General features: G+C 37.4%; 2 protein-coding genes across 2 annotated transcripts; one reads left to right on the top strand and one right to left on the bottom strand.

The window, feature by feature from the left end:
* LOC109844155 (ABC transporter B family member 25) lies at nucleotides 8,410-20,850 on the top strand. The gene is made up of 17 exons (XM_020413116.1): nucleotides 8,410-8,701; nucleotides 9,319-9,369; nucleotides 9,459-9,494; nucleotides 9,581-9,655; nucleotides 11,862-11,986; nucleotides 12,709-12,808; nucleotides 12,895-13,066; nucleotides 13,555-13,673; nucleotides 14,079-14,189; nucleotides 14,283-14,427; nucleotides 14,543-14,675; nucleotides 14,773-14,848; nucleotides 17,567-17,632; nucleotides 17,749-17,856; nucleotides 19,226-19,333; nucleotides 19,470-19,667; nucleotides 20,289-20,850. Exons 1-17 carry the CDS (start codon nucleotides 8,630-8,632, stop codon nucleotides 20,490-20,492), a joined length of 1,899 nt encoding a protein of 632 aa, XP_020268705.1. The 5' UTR covers nucleotides 8,410-8,629; the 3' UTR covers nucleotides 20,493-20,850.
* Nucleotides 21,182-23,151, bottom strand: LOC109844156 (transcription termination factor MTERF15, mitochondrial). The gene has a single exon (XM_020413117.1). It carries the CDS (start codon nucleotides 23,092-23,094, stop codon nucleotides 21,712-21,714), a length of 1,383 nt encoding a protein of 460 aa, XP_020268706.1. The 5' UTR covers nucleotides 23,095-23,151; the 3' UTR covers nucleotides 21,182-21,711.

Genomic DNA, 27,264 nt, shown 5'->3' with positions numbered 1-27,264 from the left:
GTTTGCAACCATTTTTATTAGAGTATCTTTTATAAAAATATACAAAAATTCATGTTAGCAAAACTCAATCATTATTAAAGTGTATTACCAATGAGAAGCAACCATTGCTATAAGCCTATAAAGTTTAAAATTTTATTCCATAAAAAATAGAATATCCACATTATTAAATACTAACCATTGCTAAAATGCATTAAAAATGGAAAACAACCATTCCTATAAGGTTTTAAAAATATTTTCAAAAAATATAAAATAGTAGCAGAAATATTATAGCTTATTTTATTAATTAATTGTAGCAATTTGATATGCACCTATTTTATACCAGTTATTTTGTCTACTTTAAAAGTAATAAAAATTCAAATGAAACAAATCATAGCCATTGTACAAAAACATTTAACTTAATCAAATTTAATAATTTGATAACCAATTACAAAAGTTGTATTTTGGACCATCAATTTATAAAGTTCCCGAATCTACACAATGCAACATCTAAAACTGAAGAACAAATCTAACAAACCAAGACTATCCAAGGAACATATGACAATAAAGAACTAAACAAGTAGATTTCAAACAATAAAGATCATAGTGAACTCATAGCTTATCAATGTCACAATCCTTTCCTTCATAAAGTCTCTTTGATGACTTCTCCCACTACTCCATTGCGGCAAACTTGTCTCCCCTTGACCATCCTTCACCTGGCAATCTCCATCTGTATCGTGCATGTGCCTGCCCAAAATACTAGAGATTAGAAGTAGGAAAAAGAAATTTTGAGCCTTTTATTATTGAGAAACTCAATGATAAAAGGGATGTGTGTACATTGAATTGACACCAAAATTGAAGGAATTTGATCACATCATCACCTGGGCAAAGGAGCGTTAATCGATTAGATCAAGAAGTGGTTGATGGAAGAAGCAAGAAATATATTACCATTGCATTGATGACCATTAGCAACTTTGGACCTAGAAGATTTTGTTGGAGTCTCTAAATATATTATCGTCTCATGTGTATATGGCAAAGATCACATGTATGCTTGTTAGTTAATTGGATAAGATGATCATTGGTTTCTATCGTTCATGACACCATCTCTTTAAAGGCAATGTGTTAAAGAAAGGAGCTCGAAGTTGATTATGGACATGCTTAGTTTCTTCTTATGATTTGCATTGTATACCATACGATGCTAATCTTCTGACTATTTTTTTGTAGTTAATGTTCAATAGAATTGGGAATTAACCTACAACACTTAGGAGGCACTCTTTGCTCATCATCTTGCATCAATAGGGTAATTCTTAACAAATAACTAAGATAAAGAGTTAGCTAAATTTGGCAAAAAACTGCCACAGAAATTTGGAGCATAACACACTCGTTACAAGTTTGATATATGATTCTAACAAAAAGAAATTGAGAAATATTATATAATATCTTTCATATTTGGGATAAATATCCTATGAAACCAAAGTAATTGTTTTTAAAAATAATATATTTGGAGATTAGTTTGGAGAAAATAAGATATTTTCAAAAAAAATTGTTCATCACTGGCTATGGAGAAAAGATGGGATTTGAGAGAGACTCTAGATGCTGGTTCATCTTGAGAAAGTGTCATGTTCTCTTCAATGGCTTGAAGAGCTCCTAGGCCAGACATGGACTTTCTTTTATTTATGGATAAGGAGACAAAAATATTTTTCTTTCACCATTTAATATGACATTTGAGGAGTTTGAGCTTAGCAGAGAGAGACACAACTAGATTCGAAAGAATACCAACAATTTGAGATAAAAGAGTTGAAGTAGTCATGTGGGAGCCAAAATTTTCCAAACCTAAAGATAGGATAAGATTTTAAAGCTGGTGAGTCAAGCACAATAGTGTTGTGGTATGAGCATGAAGAAGAAAAATCATACTGGACAATGGAGGAAAAGTGAGCCTCAAAATCAGAGGATGCCAGAAATCTATCCAACCAAGCCATAGAAGAGGAATCTTTGAAATGAGACCAAGTGGATTCTCTTCCACTTAAGGGTAGATCCATGAGCAAAAAAGATCGACTAAAGGTTTAAAAGAGTTAATATATCTTATGGATCCAAGCCTACCACTTCTTTCCTCTAGATTTAAAATAACATTAAAATCTCAAAAAAGAGAGCAAGGCAATGGAAAATTTTAACTAATTCTAGTGAGCTCCCACCAACAAACCTCTTTATCTTTCATTTTATATGGAGCATAAATAGACGTGACAACAAACTTCCGGTTAGAAATTTATGCGTGAGAATAGCTATTATTGGCAAAATTCTCATATAGGAATCAAAACAAGAAAAGGTAGAATCGTTCCATCCTAAATGCATACTATTCTTTCTTGAATTTGCACATTCTGACTTAGAAAATTCTACCAAAAAGCTTTTCAATTACTTTACTTGGTCGCCAGCTATAAACAATAGGTGCAAGTGATTTCATTATAACTAAACAAAATCCTATATGACTAAAGTATAAATCTATCATATTTCTTTAATGAATTCAAGAATTTATTTTTTCATCAATAATAAGAGTTTTTTTTATATCAGTCCCTTATATTGTTTCAGGTTCTTTTAAATTGTAATTGACACATATTATAATAAAAGAAATACAATGAAACGAAGGAAATTTTTAATTTTCCTGGGGTTCTTTTCAATGTGCCGGTGGAGCGTCGATCTTGTACTCCGTTGACTCACCGACTAAGACTGATCTTTTTGTTATTGATGAGGATTCAATTACTCAGAAGCTAGCTCAGTCTTCTCTTAAGGTATCTCTACGTCCACGCTTGTGTCTCTCCCTCGTGTGTGTGTGTCTATCTGTCTCGTGTCTGTGTGTCCTCTATTGTAGATGATTTCATCTCCTTTTATAGGCTAAAAGAGAGAGTTAATGGCCTCCTTAATTATGGATTAAGTGATCATTAAAGTAGGAGTTAGTGGGGAGCGGTTATCCCCTCGAAAATACCTTTGAAATTGACGAAGTTTGCTGAAGACGTGAGCAAAGGTCGCTTCGGTCGTGGGTGACTTAGTCCATGTGGGCGAAGTTCGTTAATTGGCGAACTTCACCTACGAGTTCGAATTTAGCTCAAAATTCGAATCTAGTCTCATTCCACATTTCAACCTGCGTTCCACTGTATTGTTTTACACCTCTATTCTCAAGTTACCATGAGAATCATCTATCCTCAAGCTCCCATAAGGATCACTATGTTCCGAAGAGAAGATACACCCGTATCATGGGTCCCCCCTTTAGGAACTTGAAGTCCCATTCATGTTAGAACTTTAGCTGAGGAAACTCACGAGCTCCTCCTTCCCCGTTGAACCACTTAGCCTTGCTAGGAACCTGGACTTGACGTCTAATAAGAAACGACTCCTTCGTCCCCCACCTCGTCATGGTCGTCATCCGCTCCAAAATGTAATCTTTCTTCAGGGGCTCCTCTCTATAAAACCACAAGTCTTCAACATACGGCAAAGATCACCTTGTCGTCACCTTCATCATCCAGCAATGGAGGCTCGAACAACTTCAAATACTCGGCATTGATCACCGAATACATGCCTAAGTAAGGTGGCAAATCCAGCTTGAAGGCGTTGTCACTAATCTGATCGAGAATCCGAAACAGACCATAACGTATAGGTTTCAACTTATTCTCTTCTCCCTTTAGCCTTTCCTTACTCAATTTCCTTCAGTCATCTTCTTCTTCCTTAATTTCCGGACTCCTTCCAATGAAATAAGGATCTCGCATAGCTTCTTGTATTACGATCGAGTCAGGATCATACACATGATGCCTTCTTCACAGGATCTGATCGCTCTGATAGCAACTTGATACGAGTCGCCGTACGAGAATCTTTGATCGCGGAATTATCAAAGGTGGGTTGAGAATAGGATGACAGAAACACAAGAATAATTCAGTATGTGGTGAATGAAAATATCCTCTCTAGATTATGAGTATAAAAAAATTATAATCCTTCTCTCACAATCTCACTAGAATCGAGAATAAACTTTCAATTCTTTCTAAACTCTAATCTCTCTTGATTAGAGTCTCTCTTTGATTACATCTGATTGATTAGAAACCCTAAACAACCCCTTTTATAGGTGTAACAACGTGGATGGCAAAGTGGTAAATAACCAATCCTAAATCCTACAGGAATTCGTGCAAATAGAAACCCAAACGAACCAGGAAACCGTCGATGAGTTGACTCATAAACATGCATGAGTCGACTCATGCTAAGTGAGTCGACTCATGATGAGGTGAGTCGACTCATGATGAGGTGAGTCGACTCTAGAAACTTTCGACAAAACGACTGGGTTTCATGAGTCGACTCATGACAGGCATAAGTCGACTCAACCTGATGAGTCGACTCATGTACATGTATGAGTCGACACACGGGCTGAAAACTGGATGCTTTGATTATTCGATTCGCCGTCTCGTTTCACGCTTCAACCTGCGTTCCACTGTGTTGTTTTACACCTATATTCTCAAGTTATCATGAGAATCATCTATCTTCAAGCTCCCATGAGGATTATTAAGTTCCAAAGAGAAGATACACACGTATCATCGATATTCCGATGTGAGGAGTTTCTCTTAATTATTACTATTATTATAATAGCATTGGCTAGATGATGCACTCATCTCAATTGGACATGTTTTGGTTCACAGTTAGTTTTCGTAAATTTTACAAAAGTTGTTCCAAGGTAACTCTGTGGTTAAACAATATTTCATGCACAACCACTTAAAATAAATGAATAAATGTGGGGTTTATAAAGGGGAATTGGACAAAGAATATAACGTGTATATCAGCGGGCTGATGCGCATTCTTGATATCCAGATTTATATATATAAGAGCTAAGGGTCAATCCTGACTTGAAGCCGTGTTCCCGGGTTTACGGGAGCTCGACTTATACACATGAAAATATTCTTCTCTAATTCAAATAACACTTAAAATAATAATAATATGCTTGTGTGTCTTGTGGTAGACCTTGTTTGATATCTACAATTAGCATTTTTCTTTATCACCTTTAATTGAGTTTTCATCTTTTCTTTATACCTGCTACATACACTTACACGCGTACAATTCCTTCATTTTACATGCTTGTTGGGAGTTTCCTGACTCCCCTGGAGTTTGCGCACCCCAGACTCGGGAACTGTTCTTTCTTCGTAGGATCGAGAATATTTTAAGGAGCAAGTCCAACGACAGTGATCACCTTTTAGTCCATCGGTTCTTCAGTTCAGTTGGTTTAGGTAGTTATTTGGTTTAGACTTTTTCTTGAGTCATATGTGATTTTTTTTCTAGAGCATGATGTAAATTTTTTTATTACCATTTCCCTTTGTGGATAGTTGTGAACTCGTAGTTGGACTCCGTCCTTTTGTAGATTTCTTCATCTATATATTCCTTTTATTGTCTTAGTTACATGCTCTATGGTGTAGTTTTGGCTTTATATCTACATGCAGGATGATCTAGCTAGAGGCGTGAATGTGACCGGACGGTTGCATTGTCGGCCGAGTCACGTTCCAAGTTATTACATTTTGGAACGGGAGCGTGACAATATAAGCTCAAAATATTTTAAATAGAGAGACTTCTTTTTACAAGGTTCTAAGCTCAAAATATTTTAAAGAGGGACATTTCCTTTTACGTCTCGTTTGGTACGCGGGAATGGACTCAAATGAGAATGGAATGGAAGAAGGAATGGAATGGAATTAATGTGAGAATGGAATAGTCATTCTCATTCTCATGTTTGGGTGTAATTTATAAAATGAAGTGGGAATTGACGTATTTTAAATTGTATATTTTATTGATTCTCATTTAAGTGGGAATGCTCATTCCCTATCATTTCATTGGGAATGCTCATTCCCACATAAAGTGAGAATTGATGAGAAGTGGGAATGGACATTACAACTTTAAAAAAGTGGGTGTGTTTGGTAGGAAGGAATGAGAAGTGAGAATGACCATTCCATTCCACCCCATTCCCGCGTACCAAACGAGGCCTTAAGGCTCAGCTTGGTCATAGACCATCATTTATACGGCGGAGTATTTTCGCTACAAAGATTGAGACCGGGTCAAGATGCATGGCAAATTGGGAGCGGCTCACAGGTACCATTGTGGTCCGATCAAGGATTGCCGAGACCGTGGACTCTCAGGCCTCGTTTGGTAGGCGGGAATGGGGTGGAATGGAATGGCATTCTCACTTCTCATTCCTTCATACCAAACAAATCAACTTTTTAGATGTTGGAATGACCATTCCCAGGGAATGACCATTCTCACTTTTTGTGGGAATGGGCATTCCAAGTGAGAAGATAGGGAATGGTCATTCCCATTCAAGAGAGAATCAAATCAGTTATTTATTTTTTAATTATACCCCTATTAATCAACTAATTTCCACATTAGTAATTCTGACATCCTTTTCATATGCAATATGCATCAACTGTGGATATCATTCTTATATTTTTTTTGGACCTATGAAAGATGCGATAATCTTTTATTTATTTTTCTTTAATTTTTTAAGACTAAGAAATAGTGAGTATTGTTTAAAAAATATAAATAGAACATACACTTGAGAGATAACATGCGCAATAGTATAACATGCACAGAAATTAGTATAACATATGCATAAATAAAATTGTTTAGTTATTATTATTAATGTTTATTTTTATCTTATTAAAAATATATGTTGTTGTAAGGACATTATTAGAAAATACGATTTCATTCTCACTTGTGGACAAGTGATACCAAACATGGGAATGAGAACGAGATTTTCATTCTAGCCTCATTCTACAAAAGTACCCAAACATGAGAATGGGAATGACCATTCCATTCCCACATACAATCCATTCCATTCCTTCTTCCATTCCATTCTCACTTATGTTCATTCTCGCGTACGAAACGAGGCGTCAAGGTCCTGACTCCTGAGGACTTTCCTCCCTTCGGATGCTGTTGTTAGTGATTTATCAAATCCCAATCAAATGACGTGGAGGGAAAAGCTCATTGATACACTATTTTGGCTACAAGAAGTTCTCAGCGGCCTAGATATGAGCTGAAGATCTCCTGAATTTATTGTTTAATTGTGCTTTCATTTTGATTATGAGCACGTGTAAGCTTGACCTCAATGTAGCTATGAAAAAATAAAAATAAAAATGAAAAAATTGAGGCGCGTGTTTAACTCAAAAATAATCCATCTTTAAAAAAACATTTATGTGTCAGCAGTAGTCCTCTAGTGAGATGGGTATAAATCCAATCTACAATGCATCAGGCTTAGGGCTGAGCACGGTTCGGTTCGGGTCGGTTTTTACCAAATTTTGAACAACCGAACCGAACCGCATATAATTCAAAACCGAACCGAACCGTTGCAAGTCGGTTCGGTGCGGTGCGGTTCGGTTTGTTCGGTTCTAACTTCATTTTCAGAATGACTTAAACAGTAGACTTGTCAAATGCTAAATCAAATAGAATATATCGTGACAGATAAGAGATCCCATGAATATTAAATAGTAGTATTTCAGTGGTTGCCGACTTAATTTGGAAAAACAAGAGGGGAAAAAAAGGAACAAAATCATCATCCATGAAAACATATATACCAGAAAACAAATTAAGGATCGTTATCAAAGCACAAACTCAGAAATCATAAGAGAATAGGAGTGCATAAATGAACATGAAACTGATAGGCCGATATCTCAACTTACTAGCTGCTGTATCCAAGGAAATAAATCAAAATTAAAGAATAATCGCAATCAGAAGCTTGAAGAAGAGCAAAAGATAAAGTTTATACATCGGCCTCGGCGACGACGACGGGTGCGGGTGTCCCCCCCAAAGCCGGAGATGGATCCTGAGCCTGAGGAGATGTTTCGACCTCGGCCATGAAGACTGCGGAAGTGAGGAAGATGAAGAGGAAGTGAGAGAGGTGGACCGTGGAACTGAGGACTGAGGAGTGAGAGAGAGTGAGAGAGAAGAACTGAGGAGGCGGCTGGGAAAGGGGGAAAGGAAGTTTAGGTGTTTAGGGTTTGAGAGTGAGACTTTTTTCTTTGGGGACGAGTCGAGTTTGAGCAGAATTGGTATTTAGACCATTGGGTATTCGGTCGGTTCGGGTGGGTTGAAAAGTTTTCAACCCGACCCGAACCGTCCTACTTTTAAAATCGATTTTTTCGAGTCGGTTCGGTCGGTTTTTTCGGTTTGGACCGAACCGTGCTCAGCCCTAATCAGGGTAAATTAGCAAATTCGCAAATTTAAGGGCAACTTTGCAAGCATAGTAAATTTGAGGGCAACTTTGCAAGATGATTTGAAGGGTATTTTGCAAACATTGAGATGCAGATGGTATATTTGTATACATATTATGCAAATAAAATTATTAAAATTAAAAAGAAAAAGACTCAAAAGGCACAGTCCTTGCCGCAATTTTCCACGAGTACAGAGCCATTTACTAATAAATGCTCTTCTTGGCTCCACGTCCCTCACCCTCGTCCCCTTCGGTCGAGAAAACAAAAAAAAAGCATCCGATCAAAATTCCAACGACCAACGGATCAAGAATGAATATCCAATGAGTCCCACCCACAAAAAAGGATCAAAATCAAAACTTTTTAAGTGGTCCGTCGACTGACTCACAAAACAAAGTTCGTTCCTCTGATTCGTCAGCAGAGAAGGAGAGAGGGAGAGGGAGATGGGGAAGAATCTGAGGATCAAGACTGCAACCTCCAGTACTCTCAGGGACCCTCTCGTGAACGGACAACAGGTATTGTTTTGAACTACGATTGCAGTTGCAATTGCTCCTCTTGTCAATCTGAGGGGGGGACCCGTGTTCTCATTTTTGGTTGATTTGTTTGGGAACTTGCTAATTGGGACAAGGGTTTTGTCAGTCTCACCCTGGTTTTATTTATCACTGTTTGTTTAGTGGAAGATAGATGCTTTGAGGTTCGTTTGAGGTTTGGCCTACTGGGTTACCTTAGAATTTGGGTTCACCATCGTTATTTTTTATTTATTTAAGCGAGACCCATGTGTTCATATTTTGGTTGATTTTTCGGGCAACTGTAATTGGGAGACACATTCTCAATAGAAACCGGATAAGGGTTTGCCGGCAAGTGTTACCACGATATCATTTCTTCTCTTGTTGATTGGTTCATGAATTAGTAAAGCCTTTTAGCTTCATTTTTGAGGTTCGGAAATTCGGTGTTCTGTTGCTAGTCTTTTGATTTGAGAATTGAGAGAGAGACCCATCTTCATATGTTGGTTGATTTTTCGGGGAAAGGTAATTGGGAAACATATTTTTGGTAGAAATTTAGATAAGGGTTGTTTGTTTTTACTATTACTATGATGATTACTATCTTTTCTAATCGCGGTTGCACTGTCTAGGAATCATCAGCCCCTGCTCTGTCAGATCTCGAGCATGGGGATGCAGTGCAGGTTCTATAGCTTTATCCCCTATTTTCTCTCTTAATATTTGCTTCTCGATAACGATGATGCTGATAAAGTTTGCATTTCTTAAACTTCAGCCTGCAAATGTTGGGGTTTGTAGGGTTCTGCGGCTGGTAAGAATGAGACCCTTATTTTTGTTTCGCATTTTGCAATTGCATACGTGTGTGTTTTAATGCACGTTCTTGTTATTCAATTGCAGGCAAAACCAGATGCAGGACGGCTGGTTATTGCCACCATAGCATTGTTGATAGCATCTATGTCCAATATTCTAGTTGTAGGTATTCTTTGTAAATGGTTTTTATTGCTTCGTTTATTTATTATTTATTATTATTTTTTTTGTATTTCATAATTTTCCCCAGCAAACATCAGTATTAAGTGGATTTTTTTTAATTACGAGAAAGGCAACGTACATATTAAATAATACCAAGTTAATAGTTTTGATGTGCCTTTTACTTTCTCAGATTTACTTTAATTACTTCAAGTACCTACCAGTATTGCATAAGTTTGTCTTTGTAAATACCACTTGCTTCACAAGAATGTTCCTTCAAAAGAACATATTACTTACATTTATGGTACGTAACTTGTTTTCTCTCTACAACAGCACCAACTTTGAAGCCCTTATCAGTTATCCCCAACTTGTGAGGTCAACTACATGAATCCTACTCTTCCACTCAGTTCTATTGAAGGCTATGTCTCCAATAATTTAATCTTTATATGTCCTACTTCGCAGCTTCTAACCAGGTTCTTTTAGCTATCTCCAGCCTTTCTTTCCCCATTAATTATAATCTCATCACTTTTCTTAATTGGTGTATTTAATAGACTCCGTTGCACATGACAAAATCGTCAGAAACGATTCTATCTCATTTTGTCCTCAATAGCCCCAGCCTCTAGCTTCCTACAAATGCACTCATTTCTTATCCTATCTCTTAGTGTATATCCACTGATCCATCATAACATTCTCATTTTTGCTGCATTCTCAAAAGTAATGGGAAAAAAGGGAAGGAAGATATATGCTTTGTCCAAGGACGTGATAGAAGTTGATTGAAGTATTTATTTGGATGCAACAGGTCCCAAGTCTTATTCTTTTGAGGAGCCCTGTTGGGGAACATGGTTTTAGCTTAAATGTAAAATGCTAAGAGAAAAATAACACATCATATACGTCACCCTTTCACTCTTTTCCAAGCATAGATATAGATCACTAAGAAGATTATATCATTCTACTTGGATTCAAAGCAGTAAGGCTACTCTGATCTTTCTGTCGTGTCATAAGTTTAGAATTTCCTTTTAAATGATGAAATATCTTGTACACACTGATGGCATATTGAATGAAAGAATATAATGCAAAGTGCATGCTGATAACTATCTGGTGAGCAACTTATAAGTCCATCACTCCTGTATTGGATTTGTAATTTGTATCAGACACGGTCTAGATTAAGGGATGAATTTGTTGTATCTTACCGTCCACTAAAACATGAAGAGTATAACTTATTTGTTAGATGTGTGTCTGTTCATTTCTCATTCACTTGATGATGAAGTCTATGGTTCTATTTGTAGTTGTATCGCGAGGTCTATATTTGATATTTGTGGTATGCATGGATAGTAAATTACCCTTTCCCAGATAGGAACACTTGTCTCAAGTCTACCTAACAACCAGCGCATACATTTTCAAGATTATAATATCACATGAAATTTTCCTCCTGTTTTTGAAAGTTCACCATCTCAGACTTCTGAAAATCTGATTAGTACTCCAGCGCATTTGCTCCTCCTTTATAGAGTAACCATTCTGCCTTTCGCCTGGACTACATGATTAGTCATAGTTACTTTTAAATTCTCCAAGTGTGTGGTAAGACCGTGAGAGTATTTCATGTCTTCCTGCATAAGTGTTCTAATCATGACAATAATTTGTACGGTTGGTAGTTTCCACTCTAAACCGTAGTAAAGGATGTGACCAATAAAATACAAATATTGTTGAGCCCGCTGTTTACAATTTAATATCTATGATTAATTGATTGGACTGAGCAATGAAATTATAAGTAATCCATTGCTCAGTCCAATCAATTAATCATAGATATTATATTGTAAACAGCGGGCTCAACAATATTTGTATTTTATTGGTCACATCCATTACTACGGTTTAGAGTGGAAACTACCGACTGTTTATCCCAAAAAAAAAAGAACATACACAACGCCATGCGACTAATTTGAGTGAGCAAGTTTCTATAGGAGAGTCATCCATCATTTTTGAACTTGTAGAAGCGCCTTTTTAGAGTACCTCTTACCTTTCTCCCTTAAACTAAGGGCATGCGTCCTAAAGAATAAAATTCAGCAGTTGGAATTGTGTGTAACATGAGTCTAAACACTATATCATGATATGTTTTTCAAGATGAACTGCAAGTGATATTTTCTTGTGGTGTGGCTTAATAGCTGTTATATGCTGCATTTATAAGCCATATCCTCATGATTTCCTTTGTTTGTTGCAGCCGAAATTTGGTGGTATGATAATAGACATTGTGTCAAGAGATGTCAGAGAGCCAGAAGAGAAAGGTCAAGCTCTAGATGCCGTAAAGAACACAGTACTGAGTATTGTGCTGATAGTTATTATAGGGTATAATGCCTCTTGCAATCTCTTATTGTGATGGTAAAATTTAGTCTGGTCTCGTAGAAAAATTGCTTGCAGTTACCTACATTGATGTTGGCTATTCTTGTACATACCTCACATATACTATTAGTGAACTGATTGCCTATTGATTCAATGGAGTCATAACCCATTTAAACTGCAATGGCATGAAAAATCATCTTGCTGTCAGTCGTATACAAGGATTGGTTGTCCTAGAAAAGAAAAGACCATGCATATCTTTCTTAAATGAAAACTTAAAATGTCAGAACTTAAAACTTGTATTTAATATATGAACCTGAGTTATTATATACCAAACAACTGGCTTGATCATTTTATTTTAATGTAGTACCAAATTTCCAAAACTGATTACTTTGACGATTAACCAAGTGGCCGCAGGACCATAACCCTCTCTTTCCTCAAGCATGTACCCAGTTTCTGAAATATGACAATGTGCACAGTAATGTTACAAAAAATGATGTGAATGCTCTATTATCTTTTTATGTAGTTCTGAATTTCCGAATTTATTCGTAACTGAGGAGGAATAAAAGATTCTTTGCATAATTTCGTGTTAGCAGATTGCCAAATGTAGATGGTTTTTTGGTGCAAGATTGGGTTCGAAGATTACATGAAGAAGGGTTTTGGTTAAACTAGAATTTTGTAGAAGTTGGTAATAAAAATCAGAGAACTGATTCCTCTTTTTTTTCATGTAGATCTGTTTGCACTGTATTGAGGGCATGGTTGTTTAATTCTGCCAGTGAAAGGGTAGTTGCTCGCTTGAGGAAGAACTTATTTAGGCATCTTATTAACCAAGTACGTACTATCCAAATAAAAAATTGCTTATTTTATTATTCATAAACATTTCTATTGGCATAACCTTTTAAAACTTTTTCTGACAGGAAATAGCATTTTTTGATGTTACTCGAACAGGAGAGCTACTAAGTAGACTATCTGAAGATACACAGATCATAAAAAATGCAGCAACAACTAATCTTTCAGAGGCCCTGCGCAGTCTCTCTACAGCTCTCATTGGTCTAGTTTTTATGTTTTCAACATCATGGAAATTAACGTGTAGGTGATGTTTGCAAACTGCAAATCGTGTAATACTTCAATCAGATCTTCCCTTTAAACCCTTTCATAATGCATACGTACTCTGTATGACAGTGTTGCCTATTATTACTATTATTTGGCCATATCTATAATTATATCAACCAATATAAGCATGACGTTTTGGAAATTATGATAAAAAAGCACTTAGAAAGTTAATTATGTAATTGACTACAATTGTAAGCATGTTTTGGGGAACTTCATCCTCCCATAGTCATGCCTCCATAACATGGAGAGGTACCAATCCATGCATAGTTGTTGGTTATCATGAAAGAAGTCATTCTTTCCTACCTCCTTAATAATCTATTTCTTATTTCAGTAAGTTGCGCAGGCGCACCCTCCAACACACCCCCATATCCCATCTCAAATCCACTTTCTTCTTGACTCATACTAAACATATATGATAATATTTAAGTTACCCATTATGCTAATCATATTGTCTCTTTCAACAGTGTTGGCACTGGTCATTGTGCCAGGTGTTTCTATTGCAGTGCGCAAATTTGGGCGTTTCCTTCGTGAACTTTCTCATAAGACTCAAGCTGCAGCTGCTGTCGCAGCTTCTATAGCTGAGGTTTGTTTGCCATACCTGTTTATACTGGTTTCACCAAATTAAAGGATTTCTTTTGTAAATAGTAGCTTCCTGTCATTTTATTTGTTCTTTTCACTTAAAATTAGTACTCAATCTTTGTTAGATAGCTTATGGATTTAAATTCTCTTCTTTGGACTTTCTGCATAAATTTGATTTATATTTGATCTTTTATCCCATAGTCTTTTTTGCGAAGCCCAAAAACCATATCTGTTTCCTTCCTATGTAAATGGTATAATTCTATATCTGATATGGACGTTACCAATCAATACTAGGATATTATATACTATCCAAAGGGACCGGGATGCTGCAAATTATACATTGGAGACCACAGTCGAGTAGAAATATAATTAAGTAGCTGAATACTTCTCTTGTGCATTTCCTGTTCAGGAATCTTTTGGGGCAATACGTACGGTCAGGTCTTTCGCACAGGAGGATTATGAAATTTCCCGGTACTCTGAAAAAGTAGAGGAGACATTGAAGCTTGGGCTAAAACAAGCTGTGAGTTCCTTAGCAGGTGGCTGATATTTTCATACATTTGAAAAAGAAAATTGTATTTTCTTTTTTTCATTTTCAGATTCTTTTTTCCTACAGAAAGTTGTTGGTCTCTTTGCTGGAGGACTGAATGCTGCGACAACTTTATCAGTTGTTACTGTAGTGATTTATGGAGCTAACCTAACCATCAATGGGTCCATGACTCCTGGTTCTCTCACATCATTCATTCTTTACAGCCTTACAGGTAGTTTTTGAAGGACCAATGGTGCTTCAATTAATTCGTAGTAGTTACATCAACAAAAATGAAAGTCTGTGACACTTCTATAAATGATTCCGATTCTGTGTTTTTGTTCCTGCAGTTGGTTCTTCTCTTTCTTCTTTATCAGGATTATATACGACACTGATGAAGGCTGTCGGTGCCAGCAGAAGAGTGTTTCAGCTTTTGGATCGCATGTCCTCAATGCCAAAATCGGGAGATAAATGTCCCATAAGGTTTGCATCCATATATGTTTTATTTAGAATTGCTTAAGTCACTTCTCTTAGTATAAGTGATGATATATGTGCTAATGTTGGTGTGGCTTACTGGTAGCGAACAAAATGGAGATGTTGAATTGGATGATGTCTGGTTCGCTTATCCTTCTCGTCCTGACCAAATGGTACTAAAGGTAATTATGCACTTATTTTTAGCGCAGTGTGATCAAGCAAAATGTTCTCTCATCTTCTCTGTGTTTACTTTTCCGTGTAGTTGAAAATCGAGATAATTCATTCACAGGTCAAAAAATCCTATACAGCAACAGATTTCTTTGTAAGAATAAATGTGGATTATATTGTTGCAACAAAAAGAGTGCTAAAGCCCTTAAGCATCTGTTTATCCTGAAGAAACTGAAATATTAATTTCTTACTTATATTATACAACTTTTAAGGACAGGTTTGTTACCGAATTTAGTATTGTACACCTTAGTTATATTCACTAGACAGATCTATATCCCTGGCTGAGTGGCTTACCTTAGGAAATTACATGCTCAACTTTCATTTGCTGATAGTACAACTATATTGCATCACGGACTATTTTACAGTTGAATCCCTGGACATGCTAGTACTTGCCGATGCTCTTATCATTTCAGAATGTACATTCCTGTCAGCTAGGGCCTTCATCTCACACGACTCCTTTCAACTAGGGACTCAGATCACAAGACTCTTTGGCTGCATTTGGATTTGGTTTAGTGGATGGGTTAAAAAGTTTTAACCCGTCATTAGCCTGCTAGATGTGATTTTTTTTTGGTCAAAGGGTTAGTTAAGCCGTTGCACAGACTAAGTTCAGTTAACCCATCATTTCGATGGGTTAACTACTCTGCTAAGATAGAAAGATTAAGGGTGAGCATGTCTTTCTCCCTTAGGACAATCGCTGTAATTTTTAAGATGTTAACAGAAAAAAATTTTCCACAAAGATCAGTAGCTCCTATACCGCTGCATAGAGACAACATTATGATCTTCTGACATTTTTCACACAGCTCATTGTAAAACTTTGTTAATATGGGTTAAATTATAGTAATCCTCTAAGAACTTTCAATGTTTTGCAGCAAACCCCAATAACTTTCCGAATCACACAAAACCTCCAAGAGCTTTCAATGCTTAGAAGTAAACCCCCAATAACTTTCAAAATCGCACAAAACCCCAAATAACTTTTGCAGAAAAACCCCCAATGTTAACACTGTTACATCTGATGTGGCACGTGCAAATCATGTGACTTAAAAGACCACAATACCCCTTAAATTATTAAAAACCCATTTATGATCTTTTTATACAACCCTAAAAACAAAAATATCTTTTGTCATTCATTCTCGTCTTGCTTGTGCCCTGATTGCGGTCCCAAACCCTAATTGTTCTTTCTTTTTTTGCTGAAATTGTCCTTCAAAATGCCTTTTTTTGTTATTTTTTGATTTTATTTGCAAAATGGGGAAACTTTTGGGGGTTTCTGCAGTTCCAAAGTTAAATTATTGGGGGTTTAGTGTGATTTGGAAAATTATTGAGGTTGACTGCAATATGCAGAAAGTTATTGGGGGTTTAGTGTGATTTTGAAAGTTATTGGGTGTTCATTGCAATATGTAGAAACTTATTGGGGTTTTAGTTTGATTTTGAAAGTAGTTGTGAGTTCACTGCAAAACACTGAAAGTTCTCAGGAGTTTTGTGTAATTTACCCTATTATATATATTAGCTATAACTTAAAAATTTTGAATAATAATTATGTAAAATTTGAATTTCCTTCTCTAACATTTGGTTTTTTATGAGGTCATGATCTTTGGGAGGTGTTCAGCAAAATGAAAGTGGATTAAAAGTGTGAAAGTCATTTAAAAAAAAAGTGAAATAAGCGTCCAGTTTAAAAATATGTTCTTGAACTACAAAAGAAAAAATAGCATGACAATAATATTTTACTTATTTAAGATCGTAGTACATATGAATAATATACTAAATAATTTAATAATCTAATTAGTAGTGAATATTAAATAATTTAACATTCTAAATAATAGTGAACCTTACATTCGAATTTATTTTAATGTAATAATTATTAGTAAACTTACAAATTATGAACATGCACAGTGATTAATTTCTTGTGTGCGTGCATTTTGGAGAGAGAACATTTTTTATATAAATGTTAGTAATTTTTTAATCTTTTGATAAGATTAAAGTTGGTGTCTTTAAAAAACTCAGCAACATTAACCTCCTTAACCCTTCTTTAATTGCAACAAAAAATGTTAGCCCTTCACCTTAGCTATCTAATCCAGATGGAATTTATTTATTTTTAGCTCTTCATGACGGGTTAACTAATTTAAACCTTCTACTCAATTCTTCTACGTTAACCCCTTGCCAAACAGTACCTTTAGGATTACAGATGTAGATAGGTCAGGATAAATTTCTTAAGGCCATGAGTGTTGGCAATCACAAATGAATCTAGTCAAGAGAATAATAATGTAAATTATCATCACCACCACTATCATTATATAGCTTTACCATAAATATGAGGTTGGCTACAGAGGCCAGGCTCCGTAAAGATTTTGCAGTGTTTTTAAAACCGATGTTCAACACTTATTGCAACCTCTGACTTGATGACAAATTTTCTGGCAAGGGAAATTGTTGACGAAAAGGGTTTACGGTCTGAGATTAAGCTTGTGCTTCCAACTGGCCACCTCAAAATTTTCTGACTTTAAAAAGTGTTAGAAAAGGTGAAAGATTATAGATTTAGTATATGGAATTGCATTATAATTTAAAATGATAATAAAGCTGAAGAGCTAAACTGGATGCATCCCAAAAAAACAAGTACATGTAATTTATATGCTTTATTCAACTAAAATGATCTAATCTTTGGAACCTGTCATGCACTGCAGGGAATTACTTTAAAGTTAAGACCCGGATCAAAGGTTGCACTTGTGGGACCAAGTGGTGGTGGAAAAGTAAATTTATTTTCATACGCACAAAGACATCACATTTCTGTTCGTCTAATATTTAACCCAGATAAATGATTTAGTAGAATATTGCACATTTATATGTATCTCAATGGCTGCTGCAGACTACAATTGCAAATTTGATCGAACGGTTTTATGACCCGCTCAAGGGGAAGATCTTACTTGATGGAGTTCCTCTGGTGGAAATTTCGCATTTGTATCTCCATAGACAGGTAATTTATGTTATAGACATATTGTAGCTACAATCTTCTGGTATATAGCATGAAACTTGAATGTGATAATTTTTTGCTTTATCATATGTTCTCTTATAACTGATTGAAGTTTATGAACTTTATGTTTATGTGATAATAGATGTATGCCCATAGAAAAGGAATCGATATAACTAAAGACTTCGAGGGTGAAATATCTGAGCATTAAATGAACATGTATCTGAAGACTTCAAACACCATTTTCTCCTTTATTAATGATGCTTCTTAGAAATTCAGGACCCAATTCCTCCAAGGTAGTATTTCAATTTCACATGAATTTTATAACATTAAAAGTTGCATTAGTCATGCCATTTTTGTTATCACTTCACAAGGAACTTCTACCTATGAAGCCCAGCCCTAATTCCCTCTAGTTTACACATTCCCACAAGGTCTCTTACACCATTTCTTCTTTATTAATGATCTTGTTTCTTGTGGTTTAGAACTAATAAGGTACTAGTACATGTTAGCCTGCACAACATGAACACAGAAGAAATGAAAAATGTCCCTGGATAACAATTTTTAAGATTGGCTTTTGAAAGAGTTGTATCTGCAATCATTTCGATTTGTCAAGCTTAATTATTCTTTTAATGCCTCATCTGGTACGCGAGAATCGAGTGAAGTGAAATTTGAATGGACTAAAAAAATAGAATGGAATTAATGTGAGAATGAAATGCTTATTTTCATTCTCATGTTTGGGTGCAATTTATAGAATGAAGTGGGAAGGGCCGTATTTGAAAATTATGTATTTTATTGATTCCCACTTGAGTGGGGATGCCCATTCCCTACCATTTCATTGGGAATGCTCATTCCCACATAAAGTGGAAATCAGTGAGTAGTGGGAATGGACATTCCAATTTCAAAAAAGAGGTTGTGTTTGGTAGGAAGGAATGAGAAGTGAGAATTGGCATTCCATTCCCACTCATTCCCACGTATCAAACGAGACGTAAGGTTAATGAATAATTTTAATTGAACCAAAATTATCCATCCACAAAAATAGTAGATATCTTGGATGGCATGGCAGCGCCCTTTTGTGAGCCTATTTTTGGTTTATTTTACATCTTTGTTTCTTCTTTATTGAAGAGCTTTGACATTTAAACCATCAACATGATTCTGTTTGAATTTCTCAAGAAAAAAACTTCTTAAATTTCTATTACCAAGTGCAGGATCTCATGCAAAACATCAAGCATAGCTCATACTGATTGTAGGTCACAAACTATTTTTAGATTTTGTATATATGTTTTTGTTTATGTAGAGTTGAGAACCTCTCGTGACCATCACAAACAATTTCTCACAAATTTGGTGACCATCACAAACAATTTCTCACAAATTGTAGGTCAGCATTGTGAGCCAAGAACCCGTCCTTTTTAACTGTTCCGTCGAAGAGAATATTGCATATGGCTTAAATGGCAATGTTAGCAGTGCCGAAATCGAAAATGCTGCTGTAAGTTCTGAACTTCCTTAGTTTGCAATACATCTTCTCATACCACAATCTGATGCTTGAAATATTGGTTTTTGCAATACATCTTTTCATACCACAATCTGAAGCTTGAAATATTGCTTTTGCCTGAAACCTGCAGAAAATGGCTAATGCACACGAATTTGTGTCAAAATTTCCTGATCAATATAAAACTTATGTTGGGGAAAGAGGGATAAGACTGTCTGGTGGACAGAAGCAGAGAATAGCAATTGCAAGGGCTTTATTGATGAACCCTCGTGTTCTCCTCTTGGATGAGGCTACGAGTGCTCTTGATGCAGAGAGTGAATACCTTGTGCAGGTACTATCAGCAATTGAATCTAATTACCTCATATTGCTGTAAAGGATAACATATCTTGATTGCTGGAGTTTCAGTATAACATGTTTTCTGGAGTTACTGGTAAAATATATAGTGATGTACACCTATATTTCTTTTTATGGTAATTTTTATAAAATCTCAGTCACCTTTGGAGACTTCTGCGCAAAAGCCTTTGAAACTTTATAAAATCTTAATTAAAAAAAAAAGTCGAACGTGTCTCACTTGAGTAATTGACGACAGTTACTTGAAGCTGACATGAAGCGTACATGAAAACCTTGTAGCAAAATTTTCCCTATCCACTAGGTATAACTCATATATTACCCTTTGTGGATAAGCGTAGGTAAGAAAATAAAAAGGCAGCTTATAATTATTTTTTTAAACCTACACATTAGCACGGTTTATGAGAATTTACAGCAGTTCAGAAGGATTCAGTTTAATTTTAGAAGTTGGGGGATTATGGTTTATAGATCTTCAGTTTTTTTTTTTTTTTTTTTTTTTTTTTTTTTTGTGCATAACCCCAAGTTCAGGGGGTTATGATTTAGGGGTGTTCATGTGAAATCGCTTCTTTTAATGTGTTCTTCTCATGGGATTTGATGATTACAGGATGCCATGGATTCTCTAATGAAAGGGCGAACAGTCCTTGTGATAGCACACAGGCTTTCAACGGTTAAAAGTGCAGATACAGTTGCAGTTATATCGGATGGTCAGATTGCTGAAAGTGGTACCCATGAAGAACTCCTGAGCAACAATGGCATCTACACTGCGCTTGTGAAGAGACAACTCGAAGGACCCAAAGTTGAAATATAGTTATAAAGTTTAGTCGGAGCTAAGATTACAGGAAACATAAGATCATTTATAAGACTGCGGAATATACTTGTGATTGTATCTGCTGCAAAATCACTTGATATACTTACTTTCTGAGAATGAAGAAGGCTCCAGTTCAGCAATCCTGCCCCTTAATGCTAATTTCATTAGTTGAAACATTTGTGCTCTGTTTGCGATTGCGCTTTCTTTTTCTTTCTTCTTCTTCTTCGAACTTTTTAAGTATTGTTCACATTTAGACCTGGCTTTTTTGCTTTTGCTTTTGTGAATAACAATTTACCAGTGCATAACCTGGGAAAATGCTGATTGTAGTCTTAATTGATTTGAGTCTTGTTACCTCTCACTCGGAGTACTTCATTTATTTGCGCATTCTCAATTTGTTAAACATACCAGTGTAACACTGCTTCAAGAGACAGTTCAATTATTTTTCGACAAATTATTCTGATCACAAATAGTACATACACTAATGAATACTCAGTCCAGCAACATCCTTACATTAAAAGTTACAACATCAGCCGATCATCAAACAATTCTGGTGAAACGAAAGAATTCAGACCTGAGCTTTCTTACAGCCAGAGGTATTAAGAGTAACAAGAGAATGAAGATGTCAACATAATAGGCAAGCTCGAGCATATGCAGGCTTCACCGTGTTTAAGAGTAACAAGAGAATGAAGATGTCAACATAATAGGCAAGCTCGAGCATATGCAGGCTTCACCGTGTGTGATCGTTGTTTCATCAGGCCACTGTCATCTTTGAAAGGGCATGCCAGAAATCCTAGGAGTTCTATACATCAAAACCCAAACTAGAACTGGAATATGTGAAACACCGAAATTTCAAACTGTAAAATGTTGCAGACTGGTAATCCGGTGGAACAACAACAAGAAGAACAGAGCCTTTGTCCGTAGTTTTCAGAGTCAGCTACATGAATCCTATTCTTACACTAAATCCTGCTGAGCGATAACTCTTCCATTCTGTTAATCAATATCTGGGTTTCTAACCGAGATCTTTTGACCCCACCCCCGGTAACGCTCCAAAATAACTATTCTCAGTTAGTGGGAAGTTTTGCTGAATTGGAGCTTCAGATCAACTTGAACTCGCCCTTAATGTCACTTATCATGCTTCCATGGATGGGCGCCAGGTTATTTTCGATCACCTTCACGTGTTCCTTAAAAAGACAGTGCTCACAGCTCATTGGCATCTAATCTAAACCAGAGACTCCACAAAGAGCTTCATGTTCCTCACATCTTCTCTGCTATCAGGAAACTTCTTAGGCTTAAACATCTTCCAAAGCCCAGGAGGATGCCGAGGTCTAACTTCCTTCTCCCTAACAACTCCACCAAATATTTTCTCGCACTCTGGGTAAGGCTTCACGTACAAGTTATAGAATTTTAGCCTGCTAAGCCTCACAAAATGCTTGAACTGCACGTCGAAACCGAGCCCACCTATCGATTTCAGATGCTCGATGACGTTGAAACGCGGAACCGTATGCTTGTCCAAACTCACACCCAAGTACTCTGGAAACTCCAACAAATGTTCGACCGTAAAACCCATGTTTTGTATCAAAAAATTAATCTTCTTCTCGATGTCCCTGAGCTCATATAAGATGCATCTTGGCTCTAGATACAGAACTTTGAAAGCGTCTCTCTTGATCAAACCGTACTTGCATAAGAAATCTACTCTAAGCTTCACGTCAGTACTGGCCCTGAGACGACCCTTAGACAGAATTTTCTCCTTAATCGGGGCTCGGCACTTCAGGCTTCTGATCAACTCCGAGCACCGGGACATTTCCCCCGCTTCCATCGATAGGAGGAGCCTCGCATTTCCAAGCAAAACGCTCTTCACCTCATTCAGAGAAAAGCCCAGACCCCTGAACTCTTGAAACAAAGGCCCCAACCTCCCGTCCACACCAAACGCTAAGAAGGTTGGAAACTCGAAGCAAATCCTATCGACTTCTTCCTTCTCGATCCCAAAATCAACCAAAACCTCAACTCTCCGACCAACCTCGACGGGCTCCCTCGTGAACGCGGCAGGCAATTCCTCAAAAACCCTAATTATCGTCCCATCACTAAACCCCAAGCTCCTCATCGCACGAGCACCTTTGCAGAAATCCTCCGGCTCGATCCGGAACTTCCCGGATTGCGCGAGAACCCTCGAGATCAGGGACGGGGAGACGGCGGAGAACCCGAATCCCAAAAGGGCCGACCTCCATTCTTCTGCAAACCCTAACTGCAGAGCCCTAGGGCAGTTGAGGAGGACCGAAGTGAGAGAATTCTGGGTAAGGCCAAATGACAGCAGGGCCCGAACGCAACTCTCGACGTCGGAGCGCGTCGAGTCGGATAAAAATCGGTTCTTTCGGATGAACCCGAGGAGTTCGGAGCGAGGGAAGCCGTACCTCAGCAATGCGTTGGCTGCGGCGATTTGGTGACGGTTGAATTGGGCGATTTCTGGGGACTGCAACGGGATTTGGGGCTGGGGATCAGGGGGTCCTGATAAAGATTGGAATTCTCGAGGGGGGTTTGGAGTAATTTGGATGGGCGAGGAGAGGGCTCGATGGAGATGGCGTCGGGATAAAACCCTAATCGCCATTAAAAAGCTATAAATTTAGACCCGACAGCAGTCATAGCATCCACAGCAACAAAACCAGTATAAAGTTTTAGCATTAGGGTGGCAATAGGGGCACACCCCAACCACATTCCAAACCACAGCCCTTCTCTCATATGCTACAGTGAACCGGGCGTCACATGAGATTTAAAAATTTTAAAATCCCATGTGGCGCCCGGTGTACTGTAGCATATGAGAGAAGAGGTATGGTTTGAGATGTGGTTGGGGGCGTGCCCCTATCAACGAAATGATTCTCTATTCTACGAAAAAGGTGGAATATTCTTCAACTTAATCCATAGATGCCCTTTTCTAAAAAGTTTGAGCATCGCTAATGTTTGAAGTTGCCTGACTGGGATTGGGGTTTGGATGGGAAAAGAGGAGATGGCCTTTTGTTATTGGACAAATTTTTAAAATGAGCCATTTTTCAATTTTATATAGCAAAACCGATCTGATTAGAAATTAATCTGTAAAACCAATCATTTTCTTCGGAAAAGGGTCGGTTTTGCAGCAGCGATGTTTTTCGAGATACATGACACTAGCAGTCCCGTGTAGTTCGGCCAGCAATTGAAATGCACGGGACTGCTAGTCCCATGCATTTCAATTTTTTCTTTCGGATAGTCTTGGCTTTTTACTCGGGATTGATAGTCCTGAGTAAAAAGCAGAGACTTTTTCCGTCACAAACCAATTGCACGGGACTGGCAGTCCTGTGCTTTTTGGGACACAAAAGAAATGCAAGGGACTAGCAGTCCTGTGCATTTCTTGTGCACAAAAACATGAACATGTTGCTTTTCCTTTTTCTATCAATTCCCTGTATAAACTCATATATCAAATCTAAAAATCATAAATTACACCATTGCATTTCCTGTCAATTCCTTGCATAAACTCATATATCAAATCTAAAAATCATAAATTACACCACGAACACAAACTCATTTACAAATTCAACAAATCACACCACAAACCCACTTACAAATCCAACAAATCACACCTCAAACCCACTTTCAAATCCAATAAATCACACCATAGTCTCGGCTACAAATCCAAAAACCATCTCACATCCCGAAATAGATTTGTAATGTACATACCAAAATAGGATTGTAATGTATATAACAATATTGATCAGTTTGCATACATCCAAAAACTCTTCTCCTCCTCCTTTGTCTTCGGCCTCCTCCATCCTGACCTTTGATGAGTTCGTGATCCGGTTGCATTTGTGGTTGTGACGGTCCAGCTCCGTCGTCAACACATTGGGAAGGCCCGGCTTCATTGTCGTTTCTGCGTCGTCCTCGTCTTTGTTGTGGTTGACGCGTGTATACGAATTGCGTTACCTCTCGTCCATCATGAATGTCTTCGTGAGTTCGGTGTAAGGCTTGGTGAAGCCTCCGCATTATTGACTGGTATATTGATGCATGTTCCTGTGCTTCGGGAGATGTACATGTGAGGGTAATTCAAAAAATCGGAAATGCAAAAATTACTTTAAAATTTAAATTACATAATGTAAATTTCATATTCAATTCTATATTACATGCTCGAGCCAATTCCATGCCATGATTTGCAATGGTTTTAACATCATCTATTGCTGATACCTGTAAATTTTTAAAAAAACACAAGTTAGCAATATTGAAAAATACCAATAAAAATGAACTAAGTTGTTCAAAAAATTTTGAAAATACTTACTAATTCTCTCTCATCTATACCCCGAGACACATATCCTTTTTGCAACTCAACCGGTGCTATGGTCTCATGGAGTATCCATCTTCTGGTTATCCCCCAATACCAAGTGTAGTAATCTGATTCCCGGGGAGTTGGTTCAATTTGCTCAACAATACAAAAATGTCTATCATTCCATCTATGTATATAATTTTGATGCTCAGTTGCTCAGTCCTCTTGTTGGCCTCCTATTCTTTACCTTTCTCATTATGAAACTCGTCGGGTAATGGATTTTCAGCTTCTACATAATCATTGTTAACATTAAATTGTTCCATCCAACGGGAGTCATCATCGATTCCAGCTGCCACCTGCATGCTATCAATTTGCACGTCTTCTTCTTCAATATCTCCTGAGTCATCATTTGCTTCTTCTTCTACAATTGATCCGGTCAGTAAATTACCCGTAACATGGCCCAAACCGTTGTTAAAAATAGTACTTGACGTCCCACCAAGAGAATGACCACTTAAATGTTGTAGTTGAAACCACGGATCTTGACTTGGAGATGTCATAAAATATCTCGACTCATTGTCTAAGTCAAGCATCCGAGAAAACTCTCCTTGAGGTCGTGAAACTTGGGCAAATTCGTGAATCGGATACTTCTCAATGAACAACTCAATTGACACTTGTTTCTCGACTAATTATTTCATGTCATTCAATTCATCATCGTCGGTAATCTCCACATCAATAGTTCTACTCTCATATCAGACAGTTGAAGAACACCTTAATTGCATACTCTGCTTTATTAATTGTAGTAACTATGTGTATTTCATTCATCATTCCATCAAAATTACATGAGTTAGATAGCATAAACATTTTCCTAGAACCTCCCTCATACATAGGCATACTATTCAATTCGACGCCGAGGCTCCCATTTAAAAGGCAAATAATGGGTATAGAGTTTGCCATCGAAGCTGAAAATTAACAGCTCATCATATGTAAATAATCTATTATAACTAAAAATTTTAATCTTAATTTAGAATCAAATTTAAAACCCTAATCTCAACTGAAAAGCAAATAATGGCTAAAAACCCTAATCTCAAATCACATTATTCATGACTAAACCCTAATCATATTATAACTAAAAATTATTCATAAAATCCTAATCCCAAATCACATTATTCATGGCTAAACCCTAAACCCAAATCTCAACTGAAAAGCAAAAAAACTCTAATCCCAAATCACATTATTCATGGCTAAACGTAATCATGAATATTCATGGCTTAACCTTAACCACAATGATCATGGTTAAACCCTAATCCTAAATCTCAACTAAAAAGAAAATTTCATGGCTAAACTCTAACTCCCAATTCATATCCCTCATCAAATTTAACAATAAAATTAAAAAAAATTTACATTGATCGGAGCTTGGTCGAAGCTTGGTCGGCGGTGGTGGTCAGGAGCTTCGTCAGCGGGGTCGGCAGGGGTTGGCGGAGTAGAGAGAGGGGAGGGGCGAGAGAGGGAGCCGAGAGAGGGGCGAGAGAGGAGAGAGGGGCGAGAGAGGGGAGGAGTCACGGGTCAATAATGTTGCGCGCAGCGGAAATTTCGGCAGCACAACAAGAGAGTCAGATCGTAATAAGAATTCTTGTTTCTCAAAGGGAACAAGAATCTAAAGCCTATATCCTATCAAAGTAGGATATTAGCTCTTCCTCTCGTCAGCTCTAGGACTGCGCGTCGAGAGACCCTAAAAGCTATTACAAATCACACAAAAGCAGTACAACCAATTTTTAACGTGGTTCGGCAAATTGCCTACGTCCACGGGGCAAGGAGGGGGGAGATCTACTAATAGAGGGAGAGAATACAACTAGGGTTTACAATCACTCTCAAACTAAACCCTCAAACAAACTCTCAAATCCCTCACAAATATCTCTCACAAAAGAAAGAAACACAAAAGCCTGCACTTAAATCTCATGCAGCAAATTTTCCCGCAGCCGCAAAAGATCAAAACCCTCCTTCGCTTGCTGAAGAAATCCCAAGCCGACAAAACAAACCCACCTCGCACTGCTCTCTGTCGGCTTTCCCTGTTTGCACGAAGCCGCCGCCAGCGAAAAGAACCCAACCAATTTGCCTGCCTCCTTGCGCGCAAACCTAGGAAAAAATAATGTGGCTATTTATAGCCTGATGAAGACATTCGTGGGCCTTGGGTGCGTGAAACAATTCGGCTTCGCTTCGTTCACGTGAAACAATTCACGTGCCTGGGCCCCACACTCACAAATAAGGGGGTCACGGGTTAAAAAAGAAGTGCACGGGACTGCTAGTTTCGTGCATTTCAATTGTTGACCAAACTACAAGGGACTAGCAGTCCCGTGTAGCTCGAAAAAACACCGCAACTGCAAAACCAACCATATTCCGAAGAAAAGGATCGGTTTTGCAGATTAATTTCCAATGAGGTCGGTTTTGCTATATAAAATTTAAAAAAGGCCCCTTTTAAAAATTTGTCCTTTGTTA

The sequence above is a fragment of the Asparagus officinalis genome, chromosome 6 (genome assembly GCF_001876935.1).
Source record: "Asparagus officinalis chromosome 6, Aspof.V1, whole genome shotgun sequence".
Taxonomy (NCBI): Eukaryota; Viridiplantae; Streptophyta; class Magnoliopsida; order Asparagales; family Asparagaceae; genus Asparagus; species Asparagus officinalis.
Note: the sequence above shows the minus strand (reverse complement) of the source record. Positions and strands in the feature narration are given on the sequence as shown.